The sequence below is a fragment of the Kryptolebias marmoratus genome, linkage group LG3 (assembly GCF_001649575.2).
Source record: "Kryptolebias marmoratus isolate JLee-2015 linkage group LG3, ASM164957v2, whole genome shotgun sequence".
NCBI classification, from domain to species: Eukaryota; Metazoa; Chordata; class Actinopteri; order Cyprinodontiformes; family Rivulidae; genus Kryptolebias; species Kryptolebias marmoratus.
Window position 1 is genome coordinate 14,362,941 of NC_051432.1, and position 25,702 is coordinate 14,388,642.

General features: G+C 39.8%; 3 protein-coding genes across 5 annotated transcripts in view; 2 read left to right on the plus strand and 1 right to left on the minus strand.

Annotated features, from left to right (window-relative positions):
- The first annotated feature begins 3,432 nt into the window (after positions 1-3,432).
- tmem184c (transmembrane protein 184C) lies at positions 3,433-8,760 on the plus strand. Its single transcript, XM_017408527.3, has 10 exons — positions 3,433-4,050; positions 5,067-5,197; positions 5,279-5,315; positions 5,476-5,681; positions 7,115-7,189; positions 7,283-7,376; positions 7,458-7,570; positions 7,724-7,823; positions 7,940-8,111; positions 8,231-8,760. The coding sequence occupies exons 1-10, from the start codon at positions 3,934-3,936 to the stop codon at positions 8,536-8,538; spliced, it is 1,353 nt and encodes a 450-aa protein (XP_017264016.1). The 5' UTR covers positions 3,433-3,933; the 3' UTR covers positions 8,539-8,760.
- A 529-nt stretch (positions 8,761-9,289) lies between these two features.
- On the minus strand, positions 9,290-20,524 carry prmt9 (protein arginine methyltransferase 9). 2 transcript variants are annotated; one of them, XM_017408521.3, is made up of 13 exons: positions 20,186-20,522; positions 19,475-19,676; positions 18,571-18,719; positions 18,243-18,479; positions 17,899-18,066; positions 17,699-17,801; positions 17,238-17,347; positions 16,870-17,062; positions 15,624-15,807; positions 13,697-14,378; positions 12,844-12,997; positions 10,630-10,752; positions 9,290-10,295 (listed from the first exon to the last, which is right to left on the minus strand). In XM_017408521.3, the coding sequence occupies exons 2-13, from the start codon at positions 19,673-19,675 to the stop codon at positions 10,056-10,058; spliced, it is 2,544 nt and encodes an 847-aa protein (XP_017264010.1). In that variant the 5' UTR covers position 19,676; positions 20,186-20,522; the 3' UTR covers positions 9,290-10,055. The 2 variants fall into 2 exon arrangements, with proteins under 2 accessions (XP_017264010.1, XP_024859516.1); XM_025003748.2 differs by lacking the exon at positions 10,630-10,752 and having other exon boundaries at positions 20,186-20,524.
- Positions 20,525-22,228: 1,704 nt separating this feature from the next.
- arhgap10 (Rho GTPase activating protein 10) overlaps positions 22,229-25,702 on the plus strand; it is a 41,930-nt gene continuing 38,456 nt past the window's right edge. For both annotated transcript variants that reach the window (XM_017409113.3, XM_017409124.3), the window contains exon 1: positions 22,229-22,844. In XM_017409113.3, the coding sequence (XP_017264602.1) occupies positions 22,691-22,844 (154 nt within the window). In that variant the 5' untranslated portion in view covers positions 22,229-22,690. The remainder of the gene's footprint in view (positions 22,845-25,702) is intronic.

The window sequence follows — 25,702 nt, forward strand, 5'->3', positions numbered from 1 at the left end:
CTGCTATTTGTTTCCGTGGCTTGACGATAAATCTGGTCATAACGTTTATGAAGCACTTTCATATTCCTCACATGAAATCATTCCATAATCAGTTTAGGCTTACCCCGGAGAAACCTTTGGTCAAGCAAAGACATAATAGGTTGTGATTTGATCAGCCAGAGAGTCTAAAAATATATAAATAATAAAAATTAGACAAATAAATACCATCAGAAACAAACAGCGGAGTGAGGCGAAGGAAGGAAATCAGAGTGTGAGAAAAGAAGTGAGGAGAGGCAAGCAGAGGAGTTTTATTTCGGGAATTTGGTGGGAACCTTGTTTCCTGCCAGCACTGAATTGAAAAGAGCCCAAAAACAAATAGCGGAGGATCTCAGAGGGCCACGGCTCCTCTCTGCGAGGAGCTTAAACGGATTTGATTGTTGCTACAGTTGGTTTGGACGAGAGGAGTTAATGACGGCTTTTTGAAAACACTTCGTTAAGACACAGTCATGTTGTCTAACGTCGATGTCGTTTTTAACCGATGTCTGCTGCCAGGGTGTGGGTAGGAAGGATGGCAGCAAACACCTCTTTACAGTTTTCCCATTTTAGCGGGGGGTATTTTGGGATTTTAATTAGGAGTTCAGTTTGAACGATGGTTTCTGCACCCATCCATGAACAAATCTGTCCTGTTCATTTACTGCTCGAAGAACAAAACAACGTAAACAGTTATTATCTTACCTGTTGTGGATAACTCTTAGAACATCCTCATTTGGGAGGAAAACAGAGTTTAATTCTGGTCGGATTGACCAGCTAATGGCTAGTTTGAACAGAGTTAAGAACACAGTGGATTGCTGGATATCAGTTTGGTGCTTTAAGGTTATCTACACAGAGTTCTGTGGGTATTTGCAAGTGCAACTTGCAATGGCAGCAGCTTACTGTAGCACTTCTAGTGCATCCTGGGACACTTCCTGCAGGAGTATCTTAATGCTGCCGAAGGCAAAAAGGGCAATGATGTTTTTGCTAGAGGATGTCGTCAGTCGTGCTTTAGCTGAAATCGTAACGCGTTTCATCAAGCTACCAAGCAGCCCTGCTCGCTCAGACACACGGAGGCCGTGCAGCATGCAGAGGGTGGGGAAAGCAGGGGTCAGTAGGAGAGCAGCTGCTTTGTTTTCGTTCCAGAACCTCAAAGCAGACTCCCAACGGATTAGTATGTTGTGATAGTAAACGAAAGGAGGTCCTGTTGCCAAGACCTGTGCGTAAAAGACAAGGATCTCAAATAGAAACGTTGCAGCATCTTGACAAGCCACGGTGATGACTAACGGGGAAACTTTGCTTTCATTTGGATCAGCTACGTCTCTGAAGTGAACCTTAATTTGGGCAAACAAACAGAGATCGCTCAGAAAATGCACTGTAAAACAGAGACTGTGATTTTCTTTTTCTTTTATTTTCACAGCTTCCTTAACTCTCTTCATTGTATGTGATAAACTAATCATCTCTGAGCCAGAACATTCACTGACCCAACGGTCAGCGTCAGCTCGATCAAGATAAACAAGCTGCTGTTGGTAATGACAGCGTTTTGTATTTCTTTTAACAAAGCAGCTACATTTCAGCTCGTGGATCAATAAACCAGTTGCCGGGATGTCGTGTGGGTCATCAAACACCAAGTATGGAAGTCCTTAGTTGATCTTGAAATATCAACTTAAATTTAAAAATGATTGCTTATGGCATAACTTCATTGTATTTGTGACGAAAATTTAAAAAAATATTAGTCATAAATGAATCCAGTTGTATCGTGGATGTTGTGAATATTTGTGGTGTCATTTTGCTCTTGTCTAACAGGAGTTTTAGCCAAGATCCTGTGTTTAAATTTGTAACAGATGGGGCACAAGCCTTTGTTATCATCATTGTGAAGGAAGCTAAAATATTTGGAAACCACTGATATACTGCTCGGTATTGATTTTTATTTGGACTTATCTGTTCTCTTTCTCCATTTACGTGTTTCCTACAAGCCACGCACTGAACGAGCTACTGTACGGATCAGCCACATTCTTTATGCTGAAAGCTGGTTTTGGGTTTGATCAAACACAACATCTGTTTATCTACCCTGCCCTTGACATAGCTGTCACCACGCGTGCCACTTTGCATGGCAATCCCCCGAAGCTACCCGCAGTAGTCATTTGTCATTAAAGCCAAAAGGAGCAATTCAAAATTGATGAACAATCTGTCCCGCAACAAGCAGCCATTTCTGTGATTGTAGGGCTGTGGAGACGCGGTGCAACAGAAAGGAAAGTTCTGCCTCCTCTCATTTTACACAAAACCACATTCACCAGTGGATCTATTGCAAGGTAGGGTCTAATTAAACAATAAATATAGCAGAGTCTATGAAAAGCAAAATTATCTTTGAAGGATAATGAATGCAATGAAAACTTTTTGTTTACAGTGGTCAAGGGAAACTGAGTTGACAGGAGCGATAAATTATAAATCCTATATATACGTATGAAATATTGATAAATTCAATATCATACTATCTGCATAATTGCGTCATATCACTGATTTAAAAAGTTCAGGTATCAAGCAAAAATGTTTTACTCCTATGAAATGCACATACATAAATCAGCCTATACATGAATCAGATTTACTCTGTATGTGTTAGTTTGAAACACTGAAATGAAAAGTGCAAGAATTTCAGTAAAACGTTGACAGATCTATCCAGAATGTGCTATAAAATGTGCCTAACCGTGGTCTGGATTTTCTTTTTCCGTTTTGTACAAAAGAGCTAAAAACGAAGCAAGAAAAACCAACATTGTTGTCCCACATTGTTTTGAAGATCATCATTTCAAATAAAATTAAGATTTCTCTCTTTATGTGACATAGAACTTGTATCTATCTTGAGTCTGTCTCAGGTTTATAAATTATTGAGTTTTCTGTAATCTACTAAGTAAACTACTGCATTTAAGGAGCAACATGTCTGAGTCGGGATGCACAAATAGAGCTATAAAAACAGAATAGCTATAGACTAAAGCCTAAAAACTATTTCATTTTAAAACTGGTATCCTAAAAATGTCGTCACATTGCCATCTAGTGGCGAAAGAATAGATTGAGTGCTCTAAGATATTAATAAGCTGCAACCAAACTCGCTGTTCCTAGTGGATATGCTTCTTACAAGTTTCCCGGCGCATGACTTGGCTACACCGTGAGGGTGAGCGGAGACCAAGGCGTTTTAAATCAAGGTTTTTGCCAAGTTTACATCGTTTGCATCGCGAAACCAATATCACTGTAATTTAGGAACGGCGTGAAAAAGTTATTAAAGTGTAAAAAACGCGCAATAGAATTAAAAGCTCTTGTAAATAGCCATAAAATTGCTAGCTCTGTGTTACGCCTGTGTCAGTGCGCCGGTAAAAACCACCGGTGTATAAAAATAGTGCAGACCCGTTGAGTGACCAGGACTATTTCACCAATCAGATTGAAGGCGGAAGTGATAACCGTACATACAGCCTTAACAAATTGTTACTTCTTGGACAACTTTTCCTTCCTGCAAATATTAGCAGATTTTTGAAGTCTGTTGTATTTATGTTCATCTAAGGAGCTGATTGTATGAAAGTCTGCAGTTCGGTCTGTTTGTCTTCGTCCCTTTTGAACCTGTACGTGTTCAGGAAGCATGGATCCGCTCGGTTTGTTTACATGGTGAATCAGCTGTCAAGAAGCTAAACGTTACCCATCCTGCCTTTCCAAATTGACTCACACGAGCAGTTAATTATCGACCTGCCGTGTTTTCATGGATGACACGTAACTTCGACGAAGGAACTAACACGTAAAGACTCAAGAAAACAGTGTTTGTGTTCGGACTGAGACCCGTCAACGATGCGAAGCTAACGTCAGTTGAGTCTGAGGCGTTAAGGATCGCCACCGGATCAGTGGCCCGTTTTAAAAAAGGCCCTGCGGTGACTTCATGACAACATGCCCTGCTCCTGTGGGGACTGGAGGAGGTGGATTCGGCCGCTGGTCGTCGTGTTGTACATTTTGCTGCTAATAGTCGTCCTGCCCCTGTGCATCTGGGAGTTGCAGAAGTCGGAGGTAAGTTTAGTCCTGGTCCAGGTATCTCTGTTTTCAGGCAGGCCCGCAGGTTCAGGGTTCAGGTGACTTCTTCCTGCTTGTTAGTATACTTATTAGAGGGTTAGGGTTAGCTGCTGGCTACATCAGACTTTTCTTTTCTTTTACAACAGAAATAAGCAGAATTGCGAGTACTCTTCCCTCCATAAAAAGTTATAGATTCAAGATTTTACTGCACTGAAAATATGGGTTATTGTGAATCTGTACCTACATTATAAAATGTAGAACTATTTACTGCAGATTAAGTTCACCTGTAATTGTTTTATATAATAAAGATAATGACTCAAGCATTACACTAAAAATAGGGTTTTTCTTTGGTAACTGTTGAAGGTAAGTAGTAATACTTTCTTTCCTTACTTCACACTATATCACTATTCTTTGGTTAGTTTGAAAATTAGCCAATTTACAACAAATACTGTACTCCTGCAGATAAGATGATCACCCGTTTCAGCTGATCACTTGACAGAACAGTTATTACTTGTGCAAACATTTGGATAAGTCAAAGCTGTAGAGCAGGAGTGGGCAACCCTGGTCCTCGAGGACCACCATCCTGCATGTTTTACTTATTTCTCTGCTTCAACGCACCTGATTTGAATCAATGGGTGATTAACAGGCTTCTGCAGAACATGAAGAGGTGATTTAACCACTGAATCAGGCGTCTTGGAGCAGGGAAAGAAGTAAAACATGCAGGATAGTGGCCCTCGAGGACCAGGATTGCCCACACCTGCTGTAGAGTATTTCATGGGTTTTCAGAATGATTGTTTTTCTTATATTTTTGCACAAAAAAAGCACAATAACTCATAGTTGTATTCGAATAAATGCACTCAGTTTCTACTACTAAAATGTCCTCATTAAACCTCTAGAATGTATCTTTGAGACCTTGAAGTTTGATTTTTTTTTTTCAGATAATTGTTGTATTTGGTTGAAATGTCTTGCAACAAACAATGCTTGACTGTGTTTTCGTTTTTATGTGATGGCAGGTTGGAACTCATAACAAAGCATGGTTCATCGCTGGGATATTTGTGTTCATGACCATACCTATATCATTATGGGGCATTCTCCAGCATTTGGTGCACTACACTCAGCCGGAGCTCCAGAAACCCATCATCAGGTAAATATGTCAGCGGCCCCGTCAGCTACAAACAGCAACCTTAAAATGCCTCCTATAATACTTAATGTTTTTCATTTTTAGGATACTATGGATGGTCCCGATCTACAGCTTGGACAGTGTGAGTGATGTGATTTATTAAAGCCAATAAATAACTCATAGTTGTCAAATGTGACATGTCTTTATAAAATAGGAAAGATTTCCTCAAAGTGTGCCGTAATCGTACGGGTGTGTAAATGTCCTCACTTTACCTGTTATTCCTGCCCCACCCACCCCCGCAGTGGATAGCATTGAAATACCCTCGTATAGCGATCTACGTGGACACGTGCAGAGAATGCTACGAGGCGTACGTCATCTACAACTTCATGACTTTCCTGCTTAATTACCTGGAAAATCAGTACCCCAGCTTGGTGATGATGCTGGAGGTCCAGGAGCAGCAGAAACACCTCCCCCCTCTGTGCTGCTGCCCGCCGTGGCCAATGGGAGAGTGAGTTCCATCCCACATTTACAGTATTCACTTTGACTTTTCCTTTTTTGTGTAACTGAACTAAAAAGACAGTTTTAAAGAATCTGAAGAATTCTTTTAAACAGCGATAGGTTTGTTTGTTGTAGTTTGCTCAAAGTTGTCTCAGCGCCTCACCAGTTTCAAATTAGCCTCAGTCATGCTGTATCTGTAACTGGTGAACATACTGTTGCAGTTAAAAGGAAACAGTAAACCTTTGTCCAGTTCTGAGGTTTTATATATCAGATCAGTCTTTCAAAAAAATAAACTCTTCCTTTTTCAGGTTCTAAAATTAGGTAAATGCAACCTAAAATAAACAACACTTGACACCTTAGATTATGTTGTCTTTATTTAGTTTTTTTAACCAAACCTTGCAGTAAAGCAGCAGCTTCTTTTTACTATTTCTAGATGATTGTAGAGGGTATGGAGCTGCCAGGAACTGCTGATCAAATGCGATTAATTATTTAATCATCAACACTAGAAGCATTCTTGAGAGCAAAAACCTTCACCACGGCTGCAGGGTCACGAAAAAAAATTGTAGGATCCAAACCATGATCTAGATCATCACCAAAATTGAATCATTCGTTTTTTTTTGTGACAACCCCAACATTTTCTGAAAATTTAATCAAAATTGGTTCATTAGTTTCTAACATATCTTGCGAACAGACAGACAAACTAACCAACACTCCCAAAAACATGACCTCATTAGCTGAGGTAAGGAAGCACCTGTATAAACAGATGTTTATACGGGGGCTTAAAGTGCTCATAAATAGCAGTAATACGCAGCATCATATTTCAGGGAAACCAAACTCGGCTTATCATGATAAACACCTCACACCAACTGTCCAGCACGGTGGTGTTAGTTTAATGATTTGGACTTGGTCATCAGCTTTAGAGCCTGGGCACCTTAAGTCAAACATTAGTTCCGTATTTCAGAGTATTCTAAAAATCCAGCGTTATAATGGAAACAGTCAAACAACGACCCAGTGTCAGGGTTTTCATCTGAGTTATTTAAGTTTAGGATCTGATAAGTTACAGTATGTCCTGATAAGTAAAACGTTTAAATGTTCACAGTGTGTACTTTCTTTTTGCTGTGAATGCACCTGCCTGCTGTCATCTGTTTTATTTATCTTTTTTTTTCTCTATCATGGCCAGGCAAATTTGCCTGAACACATGTAGCATCAGCTTTATTGAACTAATTAGCATTTTTGTTCTTTATGCTCTCTTATAAATATATTTGATCCTCGAAAGCATTGTAGCATTCTCGATGTGGGACTCGGTCGTGATTTCATCAGTTCCAGAGAAAAAAATTGACAGTTTATTGTTAAATGTTTTCTCATTTAGTCTCAAAGTTTGCTGGTTATGTTTTACGACCGTCGCCTCAACAGCTTTTTCTTCTCCTCTCCACAACAACACAGGGTTTTACTGTTGAGATGTAAACTGGGAGTGTTGCAGTACACTGTTGTAAGACCCGTCACAACAGTAATTGCCTTGTAAGTAAAATAGGCCTTTCTTGCATTATAATGTAGCTGTTGGTAAATTTTTAACTGTTAAACATTTTTCTTGATTTGTTATCCTTTGACTAGAATCTGTCAGCTGTGTGACGTGTACGACGAAGGCAACTTTAGTTCAACCAATGCGTGGACATACCTGGTCATCTTCAACAACATGTCTCAGCTGGTAAGGATGGTGCTCTGTAATGAGAACTCTTCCCTGAGTAGGGTCTGTAACTTAGCGCTTTGTGGATATATTTTGCCCTAGTTCGCCATGTACTGCTTGGTGCTGTTCTACCGTGCGCTGAGAGACGAGCTGAGTCCCATCAGGCCGGTGGGAAAATTCCTTTGTGTCAAAATGGTGGTGTTTGTTTCTTTCTGGTAAGTTCAGTGTCTCTAATTATTGTTGTGACCTGAAAGATCTCCATGATTAGTTTCCACATGAACTTGCATTTTTGTGTGTGTGTTAGTGGCGGGGGAGAACTACATGTTGAGTAAATTGAGATTTTTGTAAACTTCTTTGACTTTTCCCAGGCAAGCCGTGTTAATTGCTTTGCTGGTAAAAGTGGGCATCATCTCAGAGAAGCGTACTTGGGACTGGCAAACTGTGGAGGCTGTAGCCACCGGCTTACAGGTAACCTAAACCGCATGTGGTTGGAGATAAGTTAAAAGCTAAACATCTTTGACCTAGCCTCCTTATTTTAAGTATCGTCAGCGAGAAACGGACCTAACTGTCCTGTGTTTCTTCAGGACTTTATCATATGTGTGGAGATGTTTCTCGCAGCCATCGCCCATCACTTCAGCTTCACCTACAAACCTTACATCCAGGAGGCGGAGGAGGTTTCGTGCTTCGACTCTTTTATGGCAATGTGGGACATCTCTGATGTTAGAGCAGACATTTCTGAACAAGTCCGCAATGTTGGTGAGTTCCTCCGGGTGGACGATTTACTTCAGTTGTTTCTTTTAGACGCCAGCACCTCTGACGCTCTCACAATGAAAATGCTTGAAAGTTTTTTGTTCGGGGTTTGCGCTCATTTCCAGGGAGGACCGTAATGGGTCGTCCGAGGAAGTCCTACTTCGGTGAGGCGCAGAACGATGGCGAGAGGTCCGGCCTTCTCTCTTCGGCATCTCAAGATGCCATCACCGAAGTTGCGCCCAACTCGGCGTTTCCAAAGGGCCAGTACGAGGGCCTGGGCAGAACCCTCACGCCGCATTCTCTGTCGGCGCCTGCTGGGCTGGACTCGGCCGCGTGGGACGAAGGTTTGGAGTCTAGACCCGAATCGACCGAAGAAACGAGGACCGACCAAACCAAAGAACCAGATGAGGCAGATCTCGTTGTGATCACTTAGCTTGGACTGGTGTCACAAACAGATCCGGCTGGGCAGGTCCCAGTTAGAGCCTTTTAAAGGTGCCTCAAGCATTTACTGAAGGAAATGAAACAAAGTTGTATAAAAGGGCATATGAGCCCAAATAACGATTGCAGTTTTCCAAAAACCGCAAAACTAAAAAAAAAAAGGACCTTTTTGACGTTGACAGCTTCAAGAATGTTCAGTGAGGTTATGGCACTAAATGAGCCGATGAAATTAATTTTACGTCGTCCAAGAGAATTGTGCAGCTCAACAAGCTTTGCTAAAATGTGTTGTAACTGGGATACAGGTAGTTTTAAAATGGACCTAATCTTTGCTCCGTTCTTTAGGAGACGAGCATAGAACTTTGTTGATGTCTGAGTGAAACATAAGACATGTAGGTTTCAGATTTATTTTCAAACTTATCAGTTCAAAAATATGCAACTTTTATGATTTGTTTCTTGGTTTATAGGATTTTCTTTTTTAACTGTATTGACTGTAAGGAGCAATTCTAAGTAAAATATTACTTGCTAAAGCAAGGAGGAGAAAAAGAAAAGGTGGAGGCTATCTGTTGTCATGGGTACATTAAGATAAGGTTTAAACTATGCTCTTATAAGTTAAATTTAAGTGTTAAAACAGCACAGTTCGGCCTGGAATCATGCAGTCGCCTCTCTCTGGTACGTCCATGTAAGTGTTTTAGTAGGTACAGCTTTCTCTTTAGTGAGAAACAGAAACTGATTCACTTTTTTTCCCCACAAATGCCTCATCATACGTGCTGTGGTGCTACTCTATCCACTGCATCATTTAGAAATCATAGCCCAGGGTCGTGCTGGAAAAGTTAGCCATTCGACTTTTCCTTTGCTTTTACAATCTTTTTATTTTTTTCTGTCACTACAAAGGATGGAGGATGTGGATTTGTCCATACATACTGACATTATTGGTGTAAAGTTTAAAATATCTACATGTATCAAACTGACGGTGTTATCACGTAATGCCAAGCTTGAGCATGGGCATTTCCTTTTTTTTTCTTGTGAAACTCTCTGGGTTGCATCAGACCTGATGTATATGTTAAACTTTTTAATAAATCAATAAAATAATAATCTTTAATAAAATTTCATCTTGCATTTATTAAAATGTCAACTGTATTGGTGAACAGTTTGTACAGATTGAAACATCTTCACAAGCAGCTGTGTCGATAATTAAAGAATAATCACATGATAAACATACATTTATAATAAATCTAGAAAATGTAATGGCTTTAAATCGACCTTCTACTGGATATTACTGGGTATGTGTTTGGAAGGCTGGAACTAAATGGCTTCTAAAGAGACTTTCATGTTTCTTAAAGTCTGAAAATTGAGGTCTGGTATTACATGAGAAATGACACTAGGGAAGCAAAACCTTTTGAATAATAGTAAAAAAATGGGAATGTATAGCATTAATACATTTCCTACAAACTATGTGACAGTGAAGACACCTAAAATGTTGAAGAATACAAAGTTTCACAAAGTAAGGTAGCATTAGTCCATCTGCACAGGTGTGTTTTCGATGCAAGCTGAAATGGAGATGGTGCTTTCGTGGAGCCTCACAGCGAGGCGGACCCAGTCTCCAGCTTCTACCTCCAGAGGCTCCTGCAGGACAACAGCTGCCTGCTTCCAGTGGGAGTTCTGGCTGAGCGTGCTCATGCTGATCTCCCGGTCCAGGTAGATGTGATACCAGAAGGGGATCGCAGTAATTCTGCCCGCAGAGACGGCCTGGACCTAAAGGTCAGAGATCGTGGCTTTAAGTGATGCTTAAAAACTGTTAGGATGCTTTATTAAGGCTGCCAGTAAATGATCATTCTTTACATTGTGCAATGTTTGAGGTTATTGTAATCCCGTGGATAAATTGCAGAATAATGTAAAGGTAACAATAAAAAAGGTTAGAAGTTTGTGAGAAAATGGATAGTCTGACTGCAGGAGCAGACATCTGCAGTCAAACATAAGCAGCTCAGCACAGCTCCATCGCAGCACTCAGCAGATGCCATTTTAATTAACTTAGATCATGCTGCTGTCACAAGTTCAATATATATATATATATATATATATATCTTACTTTGACTTCTCTGTTTGTGTAGTTTGCATTGGCATCCATCAGGTCCAAAACAAAGAGCTCCAGAGCCTCACTGAGATGTCTGCACTCTAGTGTGGAAAAGTCCAGGAAAACATGGACCGGTACCTGAGGAACAGAAGATACCCGTAACATCTTTGAAAGCATTTCATCACTGACACAAGTTTTATTTTAGAGGTTTTCCAAAATATAAGAATTTAATAAAAATAATCCTCAGTTTTAATTTAAGGGTATACACATTCAAATTTGAAGATGTTTTTTTTTAAAAAAAAAGACAAGATTTAAAAATGTACACCATTCCCTTTTGTATGTGTAAAGAAAAGTCTTTCACAACATGATGTTTAGTGAGGAAAAGAAAGTAAGTAATTATCCAGGAATAAGATTTGAGAATAGGAAGAGAAGATTACACTTAGCCAAAAATATCTTAAGAGAACAAACCAGCTCTGGGACAACATTCCTTGGACAGCTGAAGCTAAAATTAACCTCAATTCAGGATATGGAAATGGTTTAAAAAAAAAAAAAAGTCTGGAGAAGGTTTGAACTGGAGCATCATACAGTATGAGGCAAACAAAAGCATTTGTAAATTGTCTGGAGGCAGTGGAACAGCACGGGCATGCCTGGTTTACAGCGGCACTGAATCACTCGTGTGCCTAAATGATTTGGCAGGAGACAAAAGCAGCGGGACAAATAAGGAAGTGGGGAGCAAAGCAGATTGGACTGTGCCTCACAGTACAGATCAACAACGACCCAAAACATATCGAAATAACAAACTGAAGAGACTGATGTAGAGTATTCTGCAATGATACCAATTATTGCATTTCTTCCTTTTGAAGTAGGTTTCCATGGAAAGAGCAATTTATATTAGTTGTAGATAACTCTTTGTACAACCTCATTTTGGAAAATTAGTTTAATTCTGATCAGACTGATGAGCTAATGGCTAGTCACAGCTGACGTCTTAAAACAGCTCCAATCTCAAATGTTGTTTATAGCAGTTCATGCAAATGCTACTTTAAAAACCTTCATACCATTGTTATTACATGGTTATTCTGGCAGAAATATTAGGAAATTCTTGCAGGAAGTGCTACAGCTAGCTGCTGCTGTACAAAGCGCAGTCTTCGCTTCCGGACAGAAAACTAACACTGACACCAAAGTGGCAGCACTTTTTTTTTTTTTCTTCTACTGCAAAAAGAATAATCTTCCCCCCTCCCTGTGACAGTTGCGTCGACCGTAGAGCCCGCTGTTTGATGTGCTTGATGTAATGTGCTCTGATGGATCCGGGTAGGAATCTCTTTGGGCCAAGCTGTGTGTTGTGTCGTGTGTGTGTATGTGTGTGTGTGTGTGTGTGACAGTTGTGCTCGGATGTGCCCACCACAGAGGGCTTCAAAGATAGCATCTGCTAAAACAAACAACCGTCCCAGGAGAGAGAAGCCTGTAAATTTACGAGCACAAACACCGCCGCTGAAGGAAAACTAGGATTTCCAGACCAAATAAAGAAAAAGAATTCAAAGGGATTTGGGCAGCTGGCAAGCCGTAGCAAAGAGGAGTGCAGAAAGCACAGTTCTGGACTTCAATATTTCAAATAAAATACTTGTTCAACAAAACAAAAAACTCTAAATAAAGTTAAAAAAAAGGTTTATTTTCATTTGAGTGCTGCTGTAACCTCTGAGTCTATACTTCCTACGGCCTTGCAGGTGATAACTATGCTTTGAATAATAACTTTGTCTAAAAAGCTATGAATTGTGTTATTCAAATAACTGCAACCGCAACATTTTTGTACAACCTGCCACCGAACCAGTACTGATCCATCTGTCACCCAAACATGATGTCGCCATAGACTCTGTGTGGCTGCACCACGGTGCAGCCGGTTTCACTGGGGGTCATTAATGAATCTGGGATGGCTAGTACCCTGGACACAAAACTTCACAAAGTTTATAGCAAAAACAGAAAAAAGGCAAGATTCTTCGGGATGATTTTAATCCCAAAGTTCATGTGAACTACTTCACTATGAAGTTCAGAAATCGCTGCTAAAGCCGACTAAATTAGAGGAGTTAGAACTACATGAATGGAGTAAAAGGCTTTTAAAAGATTCTAGTTATTGAAGTTATTAAAAAAAATCATTTGGTAAGCATTTATAAGCAAAGACCAGGCAGGAAAAATAAGTTCAACTACATACATGCTAGATTTTTTATTTCTACTTACAGTGAACTGATTGATGAAAGGAGCGATGTTAAACCCCAGAGTTGGCTGCCGACCCTGGACAGCACTTTCTAGTAGCAGCGTGTCAGACTCCACCAGCGTTCCATAAACAACAATCTTCTCTGGGAAGACGTGCCCTCCTTCTTCCAGCAGACACCTGACAAACAACAGGACAATCAGTGGGAAAAAGAAATTCCAAGAAATCTGAAAGTACAGCACTAAAGTGAAAAAAAAAACGTAAAGCAAAGTAAACATGGTCACAATGGTAACAAATCATAGTTGATGGTTACTGAATGTTTTCAGTGACCTGCTGCAAGCCCAAAAGCAAGTCAGCATTTTGTAACATCCCATATATAAGCCAGGTCATTTTTTTAATAATGTAATATCATTAGAAGAGACTAAACCTGTCAAACACGAGAACGTTGTAGTGAATTTGGTCAAATTTTAAAACAAAACAAGCTCTGCAGTTATATATTATTGCAGATTGTATATCATATTACTATATTAATATAATCTGTGGTTTAAAACAAATAATTAATGGATCATTCTTTTGAAATAATTAGTAAGTGGAAAATGTCAGAGTAGCATCCATGTGCAGCCTGCAGGCCTAACGAACACTCACTGAAACCTTTGTTTTGTAACAAGATTTTACAGGCCAGTGGTTATATTGTTCTGGCTGATCAATATATGACACCACAGATGATGTTTTAGGAATACTTCAATGAACAAATGATTAAGTACAACAGAAAAAAAACAAATTTCCTTGAATTAAAGTGACTTGTATGCAGATGATACACTCCTATTTTGAAACAACTCCAGGGTAAAAAGAAGGGAGGAAAACGAGGGCTGTCTTTACCTGGCCAGTGAAGCTTTCTCCATCAGCTTTTGTCTGATGAGGCCACAGGTTTCCACACAGTCCAAGATGATGGCGCTCCACAGCTTCTCCCGGGACGGCCTCTGCAGGACGCCCTGCTCATCCTCCGTGTGGTTAAGCCAGAATTCCAGGTGCTGCTCTGAGATACCGTTGGACTGAGCAAGTCTCCTCAGTACTTCTTGTTGCTTGTTCTTTTCCACAGAGCTGTAGGCTTTCACGTCCCCCTCGTGGGCGGCGATGAGGGAGAGCAGAGAGAAGCCCTCTGACACATCCAGCACATAGAGCAGGCTGCTGTCAGGTGCAGATGGGCCACATTCTTGCTCCTGGTTTTGGGTTTGAACTTTTAACCTTGAGATGAGCTTGGACAATGCGCTGCTAAAACTCCGATGGTAATCCCAATTGTTCAGGAGCGCCATCTCTGAACATTCCAGGACAGAAAACTTCTCAGGTTGACTGTGATTGGTCTGGAGGCACGCCAACGCGCTGCACAGTTCTGCTTCAGAGTTTGAGTTTGGTATGGGGTTCCCAGACTGCTGCAACTCCACTTGCTTGTCAAGATGGATTTTATGGCCATCTCTCAGCACAGCGACACTATTGAGTCTTAGGTAGGCATCTTGACAGGAAACCTCAACAATCAACTCATCTTGTGGCTTTAGCACAAAACCTGAGGAAGGAACAAGTAAAACCTTTGACACAGAATCAAAACTTATTCCATATATTTGGTAGAAGTCCAAATCTGTTCATAGTACCAGCTATCCAATACCATCAAGGTTAGAAAGTTGGAGAAACTTGTAGTTTGATGAATTTATTATTAAGTTTTATGAACAGGTAACTTTGAAACACTACGTGTTTTTGATTAGTTTCACTGCCTGTGCATGGCAGGTGAGAAAAGAGAAAACATAACAAGGAAGAGAGCAAAAATGAGATTCAGTAGACCAGGCAATAAGAACATTCCACGTGGAATAACATCTGTTTACGTCACCATGGGTCTCGACAGGCCATTTGGGGGGGAAAAAAATAAATGCATATTTATGGCCTATAAGAATTTCATGAACACTAAAGACTGTCGCAGACTATCACGGCCCACACGTCACAGCGGCTGGGAAACGGATGTTAGTCAGCGCTGGGAAAGGTGGCATCTCCTTTGAGGCTGCCGTAACCAATTAGCAGAGCAGTGACACGCTGTTGAGGCTGGTCTGTGAAATAATGCACCGCAGTGTCTACAGGAACATGTCATCAAATGTCAGCGGCTGTTAGACTCATGCGGGCCTGTGATGGCTGCAAAGAAAGCAATGGAGTCCTCGAGGCTTTCTGGCAGTTCGAGTCGTGCACAGACATCTGACTTTGGTGTAATAGATTTGTTGCAACATCTAGAAATTGCATAACCTATATTATTATATAACTATATTATTACTAAAATTTGTTAATGGGCCATTAAAAAACTTTTCCAATTATGTAAGTGCATTATAGTTTTTAGACTAATTTAATAAACCAAATTTCAGGCAAATATTGGCACTGCTTTGCACAAGAACTGTGACAGAATGAGGTAAAGGACATGGTTAATGGTCTAATTTCATGTCGAAAGAAGTAAAAATCCACAACACTGAGTTTGTTCAAATGGCTATCATGTATTTTGAGGTTTGACTTGTTTTAGACGGTATAAATTTGCTCTTTTCATAGCACTGTTCTGAGCACTGGTTAACCTGCTTAATAGTGATTCTCCAGAGATAAAACATTAACTGTTCCCTCCTACAAATAAGACAATGGCTACTTATGAGAACTCAACATCGCAATTTAAATAATAAATAGCTAAATATAAAAAATAAAAAAAATCCCCCTTATACAAATAAACCCCCCACAGGGTGCAGAAATGAAAAGCATGTTCCAATCATGCCCGTTGGCATCTTACATGTTGTGCTGTGGATGGGGTAGATGGCTTGCTCCCAGCAGGTGTCTTCCTGCGGTCCAGTGGACAGACTGTTCTCCTCGTCCAGGTGGAGCTGGAACCACACAGCCAGAGCGTCCAGCTGTCCTTCCTGAATGACAGGCAGCCGGACCTCCTGGACTTCTCTGGAGCTCAGGCCTTCCAGTTCCTGCAGGTTTCAGACGGGGCCAATACAGCTTCAACAGGGATCTGAACATCATTCAAAGCAGTGTTTAACTGTAACGTTCATGTCTCCTGAGGAGCTAATAAATTTGTAAGATATTATCAATCTCGTAGTAGCTTTAGAAACCTCATTGCAACTCTTGATAACCATTAAAAAAACTGCTCTGATGAAGTATGGCATAATTTTATGACAGCCTAAATCCTTTGAGATATGGACTTTCATAATAAAAACATTTTTCATTCATTAGGTTCAAAGTGATGAATGAACAGTTGGTGAATCAGCTGCAGATTTTATCCATATCTTTAAAATTGTACAGGTCTTTGTATTACAAATAATCTATTTGATCTTTCTCTGACTAACAAAAACAATTTATTTTTCTCCACAAAAAAAGCTAAAAGCTAAAAGGGGAACTGTATATACAATATGTTATGCCAGAGTAAAAGCTTTTAAATCATCCACACCATGCTTTTGTAAATCAAAAGTCTGATTCATCAGTTCATTTTTGCTGCTGGCAGATCTGACAGATCTCTATTGTAAACAGCAAAACAATTACCATCATCATCTGTTTTAAATCCATACATAAGGACGGATAAAGGTGAACATTAGCTTTTATAGCAATTTGAAAGCAACCTTGTGAACGGTGGGTTAAATTATAACAACAGGTTGTTGCAACTTGAGGTTAGAAATAAACACATACATTATCAAAACCTCATGAGAAAAAAAAAACTACAGGAACAAGTATTTGATATCATCTAAAGCAGCTGGTTGCATGAGTCAACCTCCAGGTTTATTATTACAACATATCTGTGGCAAACTTCTCTGGAGTCATGCATAGCAGCAAATTATTCCCCAAGTAATATTTAGCTGCTAAACACTCTTTTTAAATGAGAAGTTGTGCACAGGGTTCTGCAGGCTGTGAACTAAATGAACTAGTCGTCACTGATGTGCAATATTTAAGCTTTGAGGCAGCTAACGTGTTAGCGTTATGGGACCATAACATGGTCGTGTAAAATGTTCTTTTATTTGTTTGTTTTTGTTTTTACTCACGTGCACATTGTTGAAGTCGATGCACAGAGCTGTGAAAGGCTCTGTGAGAGGTCTGTATCCTCCGGGCAGCCTGCTGAGTCTCTCTGTGGTGTACGGCTCCATGGAGTCATCAGGCTCAGCGCTGCAGCTCACTGGGCTGCGGAGTTCCCCGGCTGCAGCCATCGACAGACCGCCCACTTCTGTCACACAGAGCCTGCATTAAAAAAAAAAAAAAAAAAAAAAAACTCCTGAGAGGTCTGATGACTTAGACTTCTGCTTCAAGAACAACAAAAGCACAAATCCTCTGTGTTGCCACAACGACTACAGAAGGATTTACAATACAAAAGAAACAACATATAAAATTGTCTGTTTGGACTTCAGGGGTCTACCTGTGATGTCGCCGAATCTCGAGACACTCAACAGCCATACAAAACACAGTGGCTCCAGCTGGGATGACCCGTCCTGTGGTAGACGCATCTTTAAATTCATTTTCACCACTCTATAAAAAAGAAAAATGCTTTAATTAACCCTAATAGAGTTTTCACACACAAGCTGCACAACTGAACACAAAAACCTTCCAAATGGGCTGCATGTAAAAATGCAAATGACATGAAACAGCCAACTCCAGACTCCAACTCCAGACCAGCTCAGAAAGAACTAACGTGCAAATACAGAATTATTGGTGACCAAGAGACAAAGTCTTGATCCAATACTGTGGCTTTTCTCTGGTTTTTGTGAATGACACACAACCCAGAAGTGAAACTAGATACATCAACAATCCATATTTATATAATAAGGGTCACCCATTGTCCACTGTATGTTATTTCCTGACTGTTTGTGTGGGACTTACCTTTGGAGGCAGCAGGAGGTGGTGCCAGGCATGAATGAGACTCTCGATGATGCCCTCTCCAAACAGTCCTGCATCCACTGTCTCTGTCACCACCAGGGACACCCTATGCAGGAGAAACAGGTTTTTTTCCCACAAACTTTAAAACAGAAGATTCTCCAACAAATAGACAAACTTCAAAGTAAATTCATAAGGAAATGCACCTGTGTGGGATGTCCGTCGGCACTTCCATCTCAAGAGATTTCTTATGGAGGATGTTGATGCTACCATCCATTCCATTGGCAGTCACCACCTCACAGGCCAGTTCGTACATGGTCTTTGACAGCTCACAGGCGTACACCTCAGCAGCCCCGGCCTTCTTAGCACACATACTTGATGGACAAAAACAGGAGGTTAGAACAAGACAACGTTTTGTACTCACAAATAAAAACTTTAGATCTGGTACCATCTGCGGCAACTGAAGTAAAACAATTTAAACAACAACTTGCAAAAGCTAATACGTAGATTGTTAAAATAAATTTCCATATTCCTATGGAAAACGTCTCACCCAAGTATTCCAGTGCCAGTACCTATGTCAAGTACAGTGTTGCAGCCGTTCTGAACAGCCTTCTGAATGGCTTTCTGGTACTTTCGGTTCCTGCCGTGGTCATTGAGCATAAGGAAATGCCAACGCTCCACCAGCCAGTTGGCCACACGGTAAAAGTTCTCTCTGGCTTCTTGGTACTCCGGTCTCAGCTTTAAAGCTTTGTGGAAATGCCCTGCAGCTTCATCTCTAAATCCCATTCTGAACGATAAAAGACAGAATAGATCATTTCAAATTACATGAACTCCTGTAACTTAAAAAAAAAAGTCTTAACAGCATTACAGAACAGTACCTGAACAGGTGTTCGCCCATACTATTGAGGATGACCTCGTCGTCAGGGAAAGTTTCCAGCGCCTGTTCGTAGCAGTCGAAAAGTTCCTGAATGCGTCCTACAGAGTCCAACTCTTCTGCCCATTTGAAGAGGGTGAACCTGAACGAATCCTGAAATGAAAAGGCCACTGAACGTTTTGGACTCTGCTGCAGTAAAAAATGACAAATGCACCCACAGCGGGATAGAGGTTCTCTGTGAATGGTTAAATTAATCAAAAATCAAAGATTAAAATATATTTCTGACAGCTATTCATTTTTTTATGTTAATAGGAAATGAAAGTTAGCAAGAAAAACTTAAAAAAAATAGCAAAAGCAAACTTTTATGTCAGATAATCTTCAAATAAGCTTTCGGGATGTGTTGAATCAAAGGACTGTCTGAAGAACAACGGTGGCTGATTTTTATAAAGAAATACATCCCTAACAAACAAGCATGCAGGTGAATCAATCATGCTTTGGTTTTGTGTTGCCAGTAGCATCTGCGGAAAAAAACACTAAGATTAAAATCAAATAAGTTCTATAACAGGATGACAAAAAAAAAAAAAAAACACATCAGTGTTCACCGTCAACTGTATTAAAAGGTCCAAACTGATGATTCCTGTAGCTATAACTTCAAATAAGAAAAAGGAAAAAGGCTGGTGCCAAAAGCATTTATATACCATGACGCTCGTTAAAGTGTGCATTACAAAGTGTGACAATATAGGGTGCTTAAACTATCTTTATTATGAAACGAAAAGTATTTATTTTCTTTCTTCTCTTTTGGAGCTCAAATCGTCATCTTCTTACTTAAGTCCTAGCAGATCATTGCATAAATAAAGACCCATAATGAATGCACAATGCACTGTTTTGGAGGAAAACGATGCCATTACCCTCGCAAAGTCCTTGAACACAGGTGCAAGGCTGAGGACCAGCAGGTAGTGCACGAAAGCCGTCCCATAATCCTGGTTGTACAGGCACTGCTGGGCGCTCTCCAGAGAACTGGAGACCAGCTGGTCCCTGGCAGGGTCCTCGAGTCTGCGTCGCCTTCGGGTCCTCCTGCCATGCTTGGGCCTTGCACTGGTATTAGGCATCCTTCAAAGGAAAAAAAACAAAACAAAACATAGAAAACAAAGTTTAAGATATTGTTATGTAAACTACAATATTTTTGTTGTTGTTATTTTATACATATTTATGTTTGTGTATTCATGAATTATGTATTTATGTAATGAATTAAGTTTTCATTTAAATGCACTTTTTTCTAGTTAAATGCTTTTTTTCCCCTGTGCAAAAAAGTGAAGCTGTTTTTTTGTAATTTCTCTGCACAAAAAAAAAAACATTCACTGCTGGTGATTTTTGTTACCAGGTTAGGTTTGGACTTTTTACGTCATAGCAAGTAATTAGAAAGCCAGTCAACACGTTTTAAAAACTACATATTCATAAAATATGTGTGTGAATTAGCTTACTTGCTAACAAAGATTCACCAACTCATTTCGGTAATTATTTTTAGTTGAGTTTAAATCGTTTCTTACTATTAAACTTGAAAGAAATTTAAATAAAAACGCTCGTTGTCACGCATCGTAGACAGTTTAAGGCACACTTACTGTGAGCTGTATGAGATAACAGGCAGGGTGATGGGATGGAAATACAATCACTGAAGTCAAACCGAGTGCAGTTGTTAAAATCTCCAACCCGCTAACGTAAACATCACGTCGTGCCGATCCGTTAGCTCCAATAACACCCTCCTAACAGCAGACTGAAACTAATCCACATGATAATGGTTCCGACAGTCACTACAATGACTTTTGCTTCAATTCCTTCTATAGACACATTTTCACCATTTGCTGGATAAGACAGCAAGCCACGTTTTAATTCAGAATCGCACAACCAACAAAACCAACTGCACACTGGAGTCCGCGCGCAAAGCAGCACGGAAGCAAATGTTTCCTCACTGAAAGGTTCCGCTCACTTGTAGACACGTTTAATTGGTTTAAATTTCCGCGAAGCATAAATTAGCTAGAAGAAGCGCTCCATATCTCATATACATATCTCTTTGATGACAGATACGTGTTTTTATTTACTTACCAACTGATTTATGGTCAATGTCTGCCCGTCAGATTTAATGTTACTGATACTCATACAAAGAGTACAAAAAATCAAGAGGGTTCCCATTTACGAAAATGTATTCCATGCCTGAGCCTTATTGCAGAATTGTATTATGTCTTTACTCAGGTAGAACTCTTCGTTTGTTTCCTTCTGTTTGCGCCAGTATAACTTTGTAATTGTGCTACATAAGATGATTAATGTTAGCCTCATCAATTGATATTCACTGTGGGAGTACCTTGCATAAAACCTTGCAGATTTATGCACAAGCCCTGTTCACATTTTAATGTGTAGCCTTAAATTATTTGCCCTACAATACATCCATATGAACAGTAATTCCTCAGAGATCTCAGTACTCTGGAAGAGGGGAGAGAAGATGTGCAAATGAGTCAGGAGGTGAGCCATGAACAGGAAAACTCTCTAAAATGTGCTCGGTGACACACGTGCCTGATCAGTAAGGTTTATGTTTTGAAAAGGAACATTATGATCTTTTATCTGAGGCACTGTGGTTACTGTCACTAAACACTGGCTTGCAATCAGCAGGGCATCATTTATGTTTGTCTTTTTATTTTTATTTAATTTTCCTTGTTTGTACACTGTGGTCTATGGTTTGTGTATTTTAAACTTTATAATGTTCTATGTTACAGTAATATACTCTTTATAATATACTCTGGGGTGTTTTTTCTCCATGGCTTCAGGCTTCTAGGGTTCTCATCATTAGTAACACGTTTATTCACCTTATGAAAATAACACAAAGAACACATACACTTACTCTAGAAGTAGTTTAAAGCACCATTGTTTGTTATTATTGCCTATTTTGGATCCCCCCCCCCCCCACACACACACACACACACTTTTAAACATTTAACATGTCAATCAATATAAACTTATTTTCTCTTGAAAGATGTTCTTAATAACTGTTTTCTATCCTCAAACGTTGAGCTAATTTAGTCAAAACTGACAACATCAAATGAAAAAGATAACAGCCTTTTGGAAATAGTGGAATTAAAATGCACATATTCCTTTTTTTTATTTTACTGCATAACAAAAATATACTTTTTTATTAATGCTTGTCCAGATGTTGTTTTGACAGTACAAACAAAATTTAAGATTTTGCAAAATGTTAAATATAAAATCACAACTAATAAATAACAAAACATGTACTAGATTAATTTGACACCATTTCTCTCAATCAGCACCAAAACTACTTTTTTTCAGTTTTAATTATTTATTTTTGATTTGTTTTCAAATTCACTTCCTGTAGAAGCCCATTTTGGCCACTTTGATTTAAAAAAGTCTCAAAGTCCTAATTATGAGAACACTAATAGGAGATATTGTCTCAAAACTATGACTTAGAGTTCCTTTTTTCTTTAGAGTGAAACTATGAAACTATATNATATATATATATATATATATATATATATATATATATATATATATATATATATATAGTTTCATTGTTTCATCAATAGTGTCTTAAAACGGTAGGTAGGTAAACGTGGCTGAATCATCTTGCGCAAGTAAATACTCTCTGACGGTAAGTTTTGCTACACGCACGCAGATGTCAGCAGAGTTTCTCAATCTGTCACTTGAGTAGGTGGAGTGCTTTTGATGGACAATGAAAAACCTGGACGCGGCTGCTGTGACTTTTTAATTGTTCCCGTTCCCGGACTTCTGATGAGCCTTTCAGTCGCGCTGCCGTCCCCTTTTTAACAGTACCAGCTGGCCTCTCCTCGCTTTATTTGACAGAAGTGGAACAACACCCACCATGATTCACCCGTGTCAGAAGTTACCATGCTAACCTCCGTTAGCCGCCGCTACTTGACGTAGCTATGCTTTTTTATTTTTTCAGCCTGGCCTGAAACCTCCGGCGAAAAGTGCAGCGCCAACTTGACAGTAACAGGGCTTTTTTTGTTTTGTTTTGTTTGATTTTCGCTACCAAGTAGTAAGGGGCATTTGGCCAGCTTCCCGCCGTTGAACACGAAGCTATCAATCTGTCACAGAAAATGGGACTACACCCGCTGGAGTTTAGTGAGTGCTATCTGGACAGCCCCAGCTTCAGGGAGAAAATAAAGGCGCACGAAGCAGAGCTGGACAAAACCAACAGGTTCATCAAAGAACTGTACAAAGATGGGAAGAACCTCATCAATGCGACAAAGCGTAAGTTTCTAAGCACAATTAAAGTGTAAGAAAAGTCACATATCTGTCCTTATAAGCAGTCTGAGGTGTTAGGAGTGGGAACCCACCTCTCTTTTTACATTAAACAGTGACACATTCAGTCACAGAAATCAGCTTTGTGCTGGATTTGACTTTATTCTCTTTGAGGAATGTCATTCTTCTGAGCAGAAAGGCGTTAACTTTTTTTTTCATATGTGTCAATATTGATTGTGTATTAAGAGGGCTTGTAGCAGTTGTCACAATAGCAGGGACATCTAGTCGAAGCCTTGCACAATTTTCTCCTAGTTACACCCATCTGAGCTGGGGTTAGAAATGATTATGTCGTCTGCAATCTCGTGGGCTATAACCTTCAAGGTGCCCAGTGCCCTCAGTGCCATAGTCTCCACTGGACATCTGTCTCCACTGGACATCTGTCAGCATGTCCTGTTGGAACCCCCCCACCCCCCCCAAAAAAAAAGCCTGAGTTTAATTTGCTTTTCCATCAAGGCAAAACAAAGTCAAAGACAAATTCTCAAAAGCCAAGCGTGCCTTCATTTGCCTTGAGGGCATTCTTTAAAGATTCATGAACATCTTGTTTAACTTAACACAGATATTTTCGCCCGTGTTAATTGCAAGGCCTAAGACATTTTCGATTTCCCATCAGGGGGCCATGTTGGAGATACTTTATTATCAAAGGGCTCATGAAGGCATTTGCCTGCTCGCTGGTGTGTTATTAACATGATATGTTACTGTCTTGTGTGTCAGGAACACACCCTCTATGCTTTATAGACACTAAACCTGTATGTCCTCATCGGGCTTTATGTTGATTCAGACTGTTTACAGACGTCATGTGTCATTTGTGCCACCGTTCCTTCTGCTTCCTTCTGCTGGAAACCTGGACCTAAAACACTCAGCTTGGCCTTCAGCTGCTCTCGCTCACTTTGCGTCACACTATCTTCTAGTAGTGCTGCACAGGAGTGCTGTGGCGAGCTGTTGTTTTTGTGCCGTTTGCAAACGTCTTGAATGTTGCCTACACCGAAATCGCAGAGAACAAAAATCTTGTGTTTAAGGCACTTTATCAAACCTCTCTATCTGTAAACAATGATTTAGTTTCTAGTAGTTACATTTATCTGCTGTGACATCTTATGGAAACTTTACATCCTTACTTATTTTGCAGCTGTGTGTGTGTTTTACCAGTAGAGCCTACATGAAGCATTGTGGCAAACATTTTTTTATTTTATTTTAAAAAACCAAAAACAGATTAGATGATCCCGATGCATAGCTGTGTTGGTGTCAGCTAACAGAGTAACTCCTAGTTCCTGCAGGACATGACATGTCTTGTATTTCATGCTTTATGTTACTGTGGCGAGGACGTGCACGGCTGTTTTGGCTGTAGTGTTTTAAAAAGCGAGTCCCACAGTTTGGCACGGAACGTCTCATCTGCATACTCTGATTGGGTTTCTCCAAAGCTCACGAGTGTGACGTTAAATGGGAAGCCTCGGTCACAGCTTCCCATTAGGGCTGTTGCAAAATCAGTCCAAATTTCAGGAAGGAACTGCTGATTGTCTTCTAATGCGCTGACGTGGAGTTTTTTTATTTTTTTCTGCCTAATTTGCAGTGTCGAGGCTGAAGCAGTTGCTTTTGCCTTCATTTTATTATGTAGTTTTGTGAGCCATCTATGCTACGAGGCGTTTAGCTTTAACTTACTAATTGAAAAAGAGTAGTTGTTTAAACCTATTTCATAACAATTATGTCTTTTTGAAGAAACGACTTAATGATGTTCTTAAAACCATACAACAGACGGAGAATCCTTTTGGGAGAATATTTAATAAGAAAATGGATAAAAAGTAAAACACTTACGAGGTTGTGTGCAAACGTATTTTCTGTTTCTAATCAAGTAAATTTGGAAAAATTATGCGTCAAGTTCAAAACTTTGCAACAGCCTTCATTTATTATGGGAGGACTTAGCTCCATTAGTAAAACATGGCTACACCAGATTGTTGTCAATTAAATAAAAAAACAATATAGTCACTCAAGTTTTATGAACCTAATTGGTAAAAAATAAATAAATAAAGCTAGAAATTGATGCAAGACCTTTTGAATCAAAAGTGAGCCAATTTTGGCAAATAGGTGAAATCTGTCTCCTGTTAGAAATGTGTTTTCCCGTCTCTTGTAATTTTGCCACAAATGGAAAAGCAAATAAATGATTTGTGCTCCAGTTTCCAATTTTATTTTTTGTCGCCTGGCCGCTGACTTTTGTAATGTCCGACGACTCTAAGAGGTCTCGAGTAGGAGTCCAACGTTTTCTACACATGATAAAATCTTTTAAACATCACAGCATACGTATAAGCTTTATTTAAGTTTATGAGCTTTTCGTTCCTCACTTCTCAGTCTCTTGTCTTTCTTGTTTTAATGCCAGTGAGATGGTAAGGTTCACCATAGCTCAGCTCGTTTAAGCTTGATGATTTACTCACCCCGCAAAATAGTTTTCAAGTAAAAAAAACAAGAAAAGGCTGTAAACAAAGGTGAAGAGAGTGTTCGTCGTTTTCAAAAAGGTGAATGTTTAACCTCTCAGGTGGCTTGATGGGTCTGGTTTTCTATAAGTTTTGAAAAGGTTTTTACGAGATGGTTTTTAAAGCAGGTCTTTGAGAAATCTTTTCAAACGTTTTCGGTCATCATGGGTTAAGCAGTGTTGTTCGTTTATACATGGAGTGGAGCTTGGCTCCCGTCCAGCTCTCATGTGGACATTGCTCCTGTTATGATGTTTCCTGAGAGCGCGGCCGTGCGTTTGTATCTCCCCCCTCACATCGTAGATCGTGCAAAATAGCCACCGTTTTCTTCCTGCTAATCTGCCTGTTTGT